Below are 9,796 nucleotides of genomic sequence, written 5' to 3' on the forward strand. Positions count from 1 at the left end.
CTGTTTGTATGATAATATATCCGACAAATGTCTCTTTTCATTTTTGGTTAAGTTGTGTCTGGTATTCAAAAGGGGTTTTAACTTCAACCGTGACTTAAGTTCCCTTATATCAGACTTAACTAATTTAACATATGTCTCTACAATTGGATCTGATGTAGGGGGAATAAAATTACTTTTATTTCGTAAACCCACCTTCTTAAGGGTTAATTGTAAATTACTTTCATTACATGCCCCTTTTTCCAATTCCTTAAAAGTAGGTTGTGAAAAAAAGGATTTCAATCTCAAATTACGAAAAACATTTATTGTTCCTATACGTTAGCAGTATATTTATCACTATTACATTTTGATGCACTTGATACACTAGAGCATATTATGGAAGTATTATTATGGCATATATATGTGCTGTTTTATATGTTTTTTACAATTTTGAAATTTGATATGTGCAATCTATATATTGAAAATTTGTATATTGAACACAAAGGGTTAAATGGAGGGCTGGAGTGATGGTCCCTCCCTTTCCTGTGGGTATATAACACTTGATTGTATTTGTTTGACTAGGCTTGATAAAGGGCTGGTTTATGCCCGAAACGTTGCTGTGTGCACTTGAGTAAAGTCACTTTTTTCTACAACATTTCCGGAGTGCTGCTGTTTTTTCATTTTATCCTGGTAAATTGATAATAAGTGATAATAAAAAAAAAAGGCAGTGCCACCTGTATCTACATAGAATATCCAATAAGAAAACCTCAGAATTCTATGGATACCATATTGTTTACTTGGCCCATCTGCAGCACATGGTGTTCAGCATTTCACTGGTGACCAATTAATATCTATCTTGAATTGGGTTGCCACCTAGCTTGTAAAAATGATGTTTGATGCTAATGTTATTAACAGGGAGGAAAGCAATAATAATAGGAAGGCTGGTAATTTTTTCCAGAATTTTGGCATCGTGCATTGTTCCTCCATTATGTCTTGACTAAAACATTTGCTTATGTGGCTATTTCAGTAGCATTTTCTGAAAATTTACCATTGTGATTAGAAGTCGCAATCAACTCACACAGCTGGTCCTGCCCATAGGTAAACACAGTGATCTCCAACTGGTGGTTTGTGAGCAAAATAATGCTCACCAACCTTTGATGTTGCTCCCAGTGTCCCAGGTTTTGCAATGTGCTGCAGTTCTTTTTGTCCCTCTTTCTATTTTGTAAATGTTGGTCGGTATGGTACAAAATACCATGGAGCCATAAACCTATTAATACTTATTAGTATTGATACAATGAAGGGAATGCTTTAACCCCTTTAATGAATGGTTTATATTACTATCAACCTTCAACCTACACATCTACCTATTTATAACAAATAAACAAAATAAATTTTTTAAGTTTTATTGCAAACCCACAGGTTTGGTCACAAAAAAGATACTTTATCTTATTAATTACAGTACATTGGCATGTTCAACTCATACACTTATATCAGTTTAAATATACATCTCTTGATTATATACAATATGCACAATAATGGTCTGGAATGTCAAAAAAAATAACATAAATAAAATTGTTTAAACTAGGCATTACAGCCTTGAACAACTAAATGTGGGGCATTTTGGTCCAGAAAAAAAAAACCAAAACATTTCTAAAAATAGAAATTTTAATAGCAGCAATGCTTTCCTAAAAGCATTTTAACAAAGGTCACTGCAAGCTCATTTCAATATATATTTAGTTAGTACTATCTACAGGGAAAAAAATAACTAATTTCTATCTACATTAATTTAGCTTCCACATATGGAAGAAATATACAATGCCCCAAAATTAGCGATCAACGCATGTCACATTAACGTGTGCAAAACCACAGTTTTACTGTGATAAGCTTTACACCCATACCATTGTTCACTTGTAAAACCACTGTCAAAACCAAAGAGCCCCCACGTCATATGGATGGTTCTTATGATAGACAAGATCTCTCAAAAGAGAAAGGCACGTTGCAAAAGCCCCATACTATAAAGACACACTTGGATGTCTTCTTCCAGCTTAAGAAGCCCTCATGTATCCCTCTGTATAATATAAGGGTTGTATGCTGCAAATTCAGCAAATAGTTCTTATTTCTCCCAACAACAGAGTATGAAGTCCAAAGTCACTTTTTTCTATCCTTTTCTCAGCTCCACTGATTCGTCCCTTCCAGCAATACCAGGGATGTTGAAATTAAGGCTGTGATGCTGTTGTGAAGGATGTGCAAATTTCATCAAAAGGAAATAAAAATCAAAGTGACTTGATTAGAAATGACTACTAGACGAGAAAGAAGGATTGCTCAAAGATATGATTCCATAGGTGGTGCATAAGAAAAGCCCATGAATGCTTCTGCAGCTTCTTTAATGCTGGCAGTTATGAGGATGCTATCCGGAGACTGGCCAATAGAATTAGGGACGGGCTCTTCAGTAAATTCCGGATCAAAGTGCTGCAGGTCACTTGGCCCACTCTGAAACAGAGAAAAATGGTTTGTTAGAACATTGTAATTTCAGTTGAGGTGCAGTCCAAAATAAAAACCTAGCATCTTGTCTATTCAAAACGTATAATTCCATGCTGCAATACAATATAGACATTTAGATTCCAGTACTTTAACCTTTGGTAGTCTCCTGCTATAATACAAGGGAATGCATTTGAATGCTTTCACAGAGGATGCTGGGAGTTACCCATGTGCAATAGCTGGGTCATGAAGTGCTCAGTAAGTAAATATGTAAAAGTGCTATTTTGCTTATTTATCTATACAATATCTTTTAATGTGGAAGCTATAATACTGCTTGCTCTACCTACCCCTAAGTTCACAAGAAAACATTATATAATTTTTGCTGGAATAGACATGATCAAAGCATCTATGAAGCACATGAAAACTTTCTTTATGAAAATAATTTATGCATATGAATTTCTATATATGAAGATAGTGACAACTTACCACATTTGGGTTAAAGGGAGGTGTAATCTTCTTATTAATCAGATCATCCCAGTTAATTGGAGAGAAAAACATGTGGTTCTTAATCTCCATCTGTCAGAGAAGAAGAAATAGGATTAGACCAATCAAAAGTAATTAGACACGTGTTTGCCTTGTTGGAACATCACATGGTTATATTTAGAAACTTTACTTACAAAGTCATTCTTCGCACCAATCCTTTTTGTTCGGTCCTTCTGCAGAAGACCCTCCAGGAGGTTCCTGGCTGAGTTGGTTATGTTTGGTTTTAGCTGCAGTGGCTTGTTCAAGATATTGTCATACATTTCTGCAGTGTTTCTACTGTAGAAAGGAGGCTGGTGAAAGAGAAAAACAAATGCAAATAAGCATATATCCTATAAAAACACATTTGCTCATTCAATTTTACCTTGCCTGCCAAGCTAAGGGACAAAAACATAAAATATGAAAATCCACCCAGGGCCATCTGAATATATGAATGTACACTGTAACATCCAAAGTTTAGCAATTGTGTAGGGCCTTCTGACCCCATGTCATTACATTGGATATTTGTAAATAAGATAGGGTCTTGGTTAGTTTACTTTAACATATTCAGAAGGACATGGTTATTGTTATGTTTTAGAGACCCATTTTTAGGTTAGATCTCAAGCAGAACTTGAACTGTGCACTGGCCTAAAAGAGTCTTATGACTCAGTATTACTGAACTAATGAATGACATACTGCACAGAAGGACTTTTCTTACTTACCAGGCCATACAGCATCTCGTACAACACTGCTCCCAGGCACCACCAGTCAACTGTTCTGTCATAAGGCTGTTTGTGTAAAACTTCTGGTGCAAGATACTGTGTAAAAGAAAACAACAAGACATTAGCTCACCCACAGATAAACACACAAAAGACCTGTTCTATGTCTTATATAAGCTTCAGTAACTTACCTCGGGAGTGCCACAAAAGGTAGATGTGGTGCCATTGGGCTCTATGTTCTCCTTGCAAAGGCCAAAATCAGTCAGAATAATGTGGCCCTGGGAATCCAACAAAATGTTTTCTGGCTTCAAGTCACTAAAAGGAAAAGAGGGGGTTAGAAACTGTTTAAGTATAGAACAAAATCACGGTTTACTTATACAATGGCTTCTAGGGTATAATTTTATTTATAATTAACTAAAACCTGCATTTTGCACTCTATAGAACATTTTAAAATGCATCAAAAGGTTTACAAATGCATCATGTAGATTGGTGGTGACAGCTAAAGCTCTGACTGACTATTCCACCACATGAAAAATACAAAGTACTAGCAAAGCACAAAGATACATACCGATAAACAATGTTGAGAGAGTGCAAGTATCCTAGTGCACTGGCTATTTCAGCGGCATAAAAACGAGCTCTAGGTTCCAAGAAGCATCGTTCTCTCTGAAGATGGTAGAACAACTGTTGGAGAAAAAAATAAACACTTTAAAAAAAATGACAAGCATCATCTGCACCACAATTAATTAGTACACACGTGTACTGCTGAGAAAACAATGGCTGGAAATCACTGGCTGATTATCTACTAGGCTAAAGCTTGGCAGTCCATAGGGAAATGCTAAATCGAGTAACTTTCCAAAGCTCGCCCTGTACTTTCCCATAATACAAGGATGCTACAAAACAATTGGCAGTCACTACATAAAAAAAGCTTCCTCTCCATTAACCTATGCTTACCTCTCCACCGTTGATGTAGTCCAGAATAAAATACAGTCTGCTAGTTGTCTGGAAAGAGAAGTGGAGTCCAACCAGGAAAGGGTGTTTCACATTTTTTAACAGTACATTGCGCTCTGACATTATGTGTTTCTCCTAAAATTGGGAGGAAAAAGAAGAAAGTGATTAAGCATCGAATATATTTGAATTTACATGTTCAGTGGCAATTTGTATGCATGTGGGGCAAGAAATGGAGAAGCAGGACTATTTACCTCTTTCTTTTTAAGAATGGCTTTTTTCTGAAGCACTTTCACTGCATAGAATTTCTCATCTGCATTATGTCTTGCCAGGAGAACCTTTCCAAAGCTACCCTTGCCAATGATTTTTAGAAACTGGAAGTCAGATGGTTTAGCATGAGGGTTGGATGAAGGACCAAGGTTAATCTGCTGAGAAGGGCTAGGCTGTAAGTGAAAGAAAAAGAATCATGTGTTATATACTTGACTGAAATGCAGGATCTGAACATTTATACATGTAAAATACTGCTCATGAGTCAGCATGGGAAAAACAAATATGATGAAGGATATGCAAGAAACACATGATTTTCCAGGCTGTCATAGTAACACAGATAGCATATGTGGTTAAAATAAAAATGGCAAGTATCATATATACTTTATCCTTCAAATAATTCCCTGCTTGCTTAATTTCATCCAGATGGAAGGCAACAAAAACACAGATGCATCTCATTTGCTGCTCTTATCTCAAATGGAACTAGCACTATGAATAAATAACATTAAAAAGAGAATACTTACAGGAGGAGATGAATTTTCATTCAGTAATTCTGGTTCTTGGGGCGGTGAGATATTCAGGATTGACTGCACTTCAGAGCTGCAAGGGGAAAAGGCAAGAAATAAATACAAGGCACATCACCGCTGTGACCATCAGAGGGCAGAGATATATCATTCTGTTACAGAAACCAGTTAAAGATGCAGTGAACCGGTTACAACTTACATCTACTTCATTATTTTAGGCTAAGTGAAGCTATAACTGCCCAAGAACTACAGTTCAGAGTTCTCAAAGGGGGGTTCTACAATAGCTGCATGTTAGGAAACCATGTTCTAGGGATCATACAGGCAGTTAAATTGACCATAGCATTTTTGTAAATATAAATTGGCCATAGGCTGTATAACAATAATAATATTGTAAGTCTGAATAATGGTGATATTTACCAGGCTGCATGAGCAGAATTAATGTATTCTAATCTTAGGTCAAGCTAAACAGAAATGATTTACAGCAAAGACAGCAGCTTAGAAAGTGCACAGTATGTATAATGTACACCAAATATATCTGGCATCAGAAAGCTGCACTACAAAACTAAAAAGGAAACTTTGTTGCAATCCCAGCTGCTGCAGGACAGTAAGCCAGAAAATCATCCTTTCCCTACAATTCCATGTCAGGGATAGTGGGAGATCTCTACAGAAGGCTGCACATGCTGGATCGCATACTTGAAAGAATATATGGAACTTACTGTTTACAGGCGTAAGAAGAGTTGGTTGCAATTTTTTGGATAAAATCATTCAGCCCCATTCTTCGTTGTTTCATAAAAGCTGCAAGATATAAAAGAGAAGGGGGTCTCAGAATGCATCATCCCAAAGTAATGATCCCCGAGTACATAATAATGATTCATCTGCAATCCAGGTTTAATAAATCCTATGCAAAGTGAAGACGCGATCCTGCGGACTCACCGATAAGCAAAGCCACCATTCCTCTCATTTTAGAGTAAGTTAGTGTGTTGGAACCCGCCGCCGTTTCTGTCTTTACAGTCATGGTTGGATATGTGAGAAAAGCGGGTGCCGTGTATAATCCAGGACGAACAAACACTTCAAGAGCACCACTCTTTCTGAAGCTCTGCCGGCTGCAGATGGTTTATATATCTGGGGAGGCATGGGCGTGGCTATCTGGGGAGGGATGGGCGTGGCTATCTTAAGACAATGAGGAAGAACTCTTGGCACAAGCTCAGAGCGCCCAGATCTAGCTAGGGTCAGTCAGCTGGCGCCTTAGCAAAGCTCCGCCTCTATTTGTTCTGGGACGTCAGTAGGGCCGAGGCGGAGTGTTGCTGCCTCATTATGTTCTATAGTGCGGACAGGAACTCATTGTACAGTACGGGGCTTCGTCCTCTGCCAAGAGAGGTGCGGCCTGGGCACCAAACCAGCTGGGACAATGACTATGCCACATAAGTGACAACAAAACATATTTATCTCATACAGAAAGCAATACCCGCGGGGGCAGAACAGGTAAAGGGAAAACAGTACCTTCGGCAAGTGGCAACTATGGAAGGGTGGCCTGTTTTATTGGGAAAAATCAAATTGGCTCATAATTAGCTAAATAAATATTGCAATTCCTGATAGTCAAACAAATGGCTGTGGATAAAGGTTTGCCCCACTGTGCCCTGAACATCGGAGTGATTTGAAATGAGTTTCAGTCAGTAACCAATTAAGTTTACCCTGCCTTTCATATGCATAGGGAGCCGGGGAATTAGCTGCTATATCACAGGGTGTGAGACAAAGCCGGGGTTTCTAGGTGCAAGTGGCCTGTGTTACAAGGTGACGCCTGGACAAAAGGTACTATATGCATGAAACCGCTTGCCCTGGCGCCCACCGAGCTGGAAACAACCCCAATAAGCACATTTACAGAACAGCCTTGCTGCTGCTAAACACGATATGCGATTGAGTAAGATGGAAATTGGAAGCAGTTGGGAGTGACGGGCAGCAGATCGCTGTGTCACTATATGTATAACTTGTATGTATGACTTTATTAAACTTTATAAACAACTAATAACGCGAACCCTTAGTGCACACACCGCACCTTCTCATTCACCATCTTTATTGCAAATGATAGCCCGTTTCTGGCTATGCCAAAGCAAGTGCTGCTACACAAGTGGTATGATTGGAAGCTCACATTAACAGCTTCGCTCCATTCTTTTCTACATCTCAGTACTTAGTTATACCACAAACAGCCAAGTGCAGCTCTAACAGTACTGTAAATGAAGGGGCATTCGTGTCACCCCACCCTGATTAATGCAGCATGCCTCGGTGCGACTGCCTGCACAAGCCTACACACAGACTGCCTGCCTACACAATCTAGCCCCCGATTAAAAGCTGATTATGGGATGGTTTCCAGTGCCCTTTTCTTTACTGAGCACAGGTGCAACACCAACGCATGGGTAGGAGGCAAAGGTGCCCAAATGCATCATCCTCCAACACAGTCATATCACTTCCCACTCATTCGAAACAGAATCTCCCAACAAATGTCTCTGTATTTGTCCCGCACCCAGACAAACATGTGAGAGAGCTCTGTGAGACTGAACCAATAGCCAGAGCGGGGGTGTGCGCTGCTATTGCTAAAACAATGTGGGGGGAACATAAACCAGCCAGTGGCCAGACCCATTTCCCTCCTATAGGCAACCATGCCCGGGGCACTTGAATACCTTACCGCCCATGTAACACTAAAGGAACCCGAGCTAGTTTTACCGGTTGGGATGGAGGTTGTTTGAATGGGGGTTCCCTGCAACCGGAGCGAGTCAGCTCTTCCACGTGACGTCAGCAAGGACAGAACCATACAATGTGTACAAGAATGTCAAAAGGCACTAATAATACAAAATAGGTCACAGACTGCCGTCCTTTCTATTAGAAAAGATCAAATGACACATTTGTCCGAGTATTTCTTTTTCATTCGACATCCTGTGCTCACAATAAAATGTGTAAGAATGGAAACGCATACGTTTTTCACGCAATGGGCGATTGCATTTACAAAGAGTTCATACACTAAAGTAACCTTCGTTCTCTCACCAAGTATTGTAACTGACCAAGGACATCGATCACACATTTAAAATATAAAGCCCTCTACTCGTCACTGACTTCTGTGCAAAAGTTTCGAATTGGCCGCTACCACTTCGAGCAGGTAGGGGGCGCTAAGGGGTTAGGAATTCAAAAGTACACAGGGTCATGCCTTCAGTACACAGGTCCTGAAATCAGATTTTGCCTTTGCACGAAATGTTGCCGGCTGATCATTGTACACTGGGTAAATACAATCTAAAATGAACAGACTGCATACCGGCCATAATGCGTATGTGCTGCTAATGTCAACGCAACTTCCCATTCATTGCTGTGGAGAGCTAATCCTCATAGCTAAAGTAAAGTTTCAGTAAATAAAAGATAAATGTAAATAAACACCACAGATCATTGGCCCTGGTGTATATTGATTAATCCAGCTCTTGCACCCCCAACTAAAACTTTAGCCGAGACAATATTAAGCCAATAAACACATGAAAGACAGCAGGAATGTGGGGTCTGTCACCATGTAACCGATCAGTGGGCTGTAAAGAGACAATAGGGAACTTTCACTTATTTACTGGGGGGGGGGGGAGAACAATGCGACCCCTGGGGCAGCAATAGATTTAAATCTCCCCTGCCACTTCCGAGAGAACTAATCCCAGTACTGTCCCGCAAGCCATCACACTTCGGTACAGTCAGCGCCATCAATCAAGTCTCTTGCTAAATGTCCAGCTAAAAAACACAAGGCGGCTGCCTAGGGTCATTATCACATTCCAGTACTAACAGCCCGTGTGTTTTATACATCTAAAAAGTTCAACTTACCTTTTAGAGGAGATTTTTCGTTTTTAGTTCTCATCCTGGTGTGCAGCTATTGACTGGCAGTAATGGTATCCACAAGGTGCCAGTCAGTCCTCCTCCCCCACAAAGGGCTGAATGTGATCCTCTCTGTGGGGAAAGGAGCCTGTGCGGAGCTGCCAGCTAGCTTATTAACCCACAGCAGCAATGATTAGCGTAGAGCAGATAAGTCAACAGTTAAAGATTGGCTGTGTGGCTCTGCCCACTGCTGCATCACAGTTCAAATGACAGCAATTATGGAACGCCAGAGTCATGCAAGTTCAGATGCAAGTGCCCAGACTAGAGCTACTGGCTGCTGAGTTGCTAGGATGAGGAGGGGGAGCGGACGTTTTCCTGGTTACCACAGGAAAGGGAGCTGAGGGACCTACAGTCCGTGCTCGAGCGGAAAAAGGAAGAGCTGAGGGGGCCTTTTGTCTTCCAGGCTTATATTTGTTTAGCAGACAGATGTGCTGCTGTGGCGCCTGCCTGAGACATTCACAGTGACTTGTGTCA

General features: G+C 40.1%; 1 protein-coding gene across 2 annotated transcripts; it reads right to left on the reverse strand.

The window, feature by feature from the left end:
- Positions 1 to 1,363: 1,363 nt before the first annotated feature.
- sgk1 (serum/glucocorticoid regulated kinase 1) lies at positions 1,364 to 9,441 on the reverse strand. 2 transcript variants are annotated; one of them, NM_001030422.1, is made up of 11 exons: positions 9,272 to 9,441; positions 6,145 to 6,223; positions 5,429 to 5,504; positions 4,892 to 5,080; positions 4,644 to 4,775; positions 4,261 to 4,373; positions 3,884 to 4,007; positions 3,696 to 3,791; positions 3,132 to 3,287; positions 2,941 to 3,030; positions 1,364 to 2,466 (listed from the first exon to the last, which is right to left on the reverse strand). In NM_001030422.1, exons 1-11 carry the CDS (start codon positions 9,303 to 9,305, stop codon positions 2,299 to 2,301), a joined length of 1,257 nt encoding a protein of 418 aa, NP_001025593.1. In that variant the 5' UTR covers positions 9,306 to 9,441; the 3' UTR covers positions 1,364 to 2,298. The 2 variants fall into 2 exon arrangements, with proteins under 2 accessions (NP_001025593.1, XP_012818527.1); XM_012963073.3 differs by lacking the exon at positions 9,272 to 9,441 and adding an exon at positions 6,362 to 6,532 and having other exon boundaries at positions 1,367 to 2,466.
- Between the last annotated feature and the right edge of the window lie 355 nt (positions 9,442 to 9,796).

This window comes from Xenopus tropicalis, chromosome 5, assembly GCF_000004195.4.
Source record: "Xenopus tropicalis strain Nigerian chromosome 5, UCB_Xtro_10.0, whole genome shotgun sequence".
Classification (NCBI taxonomy): Eukaryota; Metazoa; Chordata; class Amphibia; order Anura; family Pipidae; genus Xenopus; species Xenopus tropicalis.

Excerpts from the sequence above, each read along its gene's own strand:
- sgk1 (XM_012963073.3), bottom strand. The coding sequence starts at position 6,443 with ATGACTGTAAAGACAGAAACGGCGGCGGGTTCCAACACACTAACTTAC. Across the intron at positions 5,081-5,428 it reads ATGAAAATTCATCTCCTCCT|CCTAGCCCTTCTCAGCAGAT; the intron begins GTAAGTATTCTC and ends TTTCACTTACAG. Across the intron at positions 4,374-4,643 it reads ACTACATCAACGGTGGAGAG|TTGTTCTACCATCTTCAGAG; the intron begins GTAAGCATAGGT and ends TTTCTCCAACAG.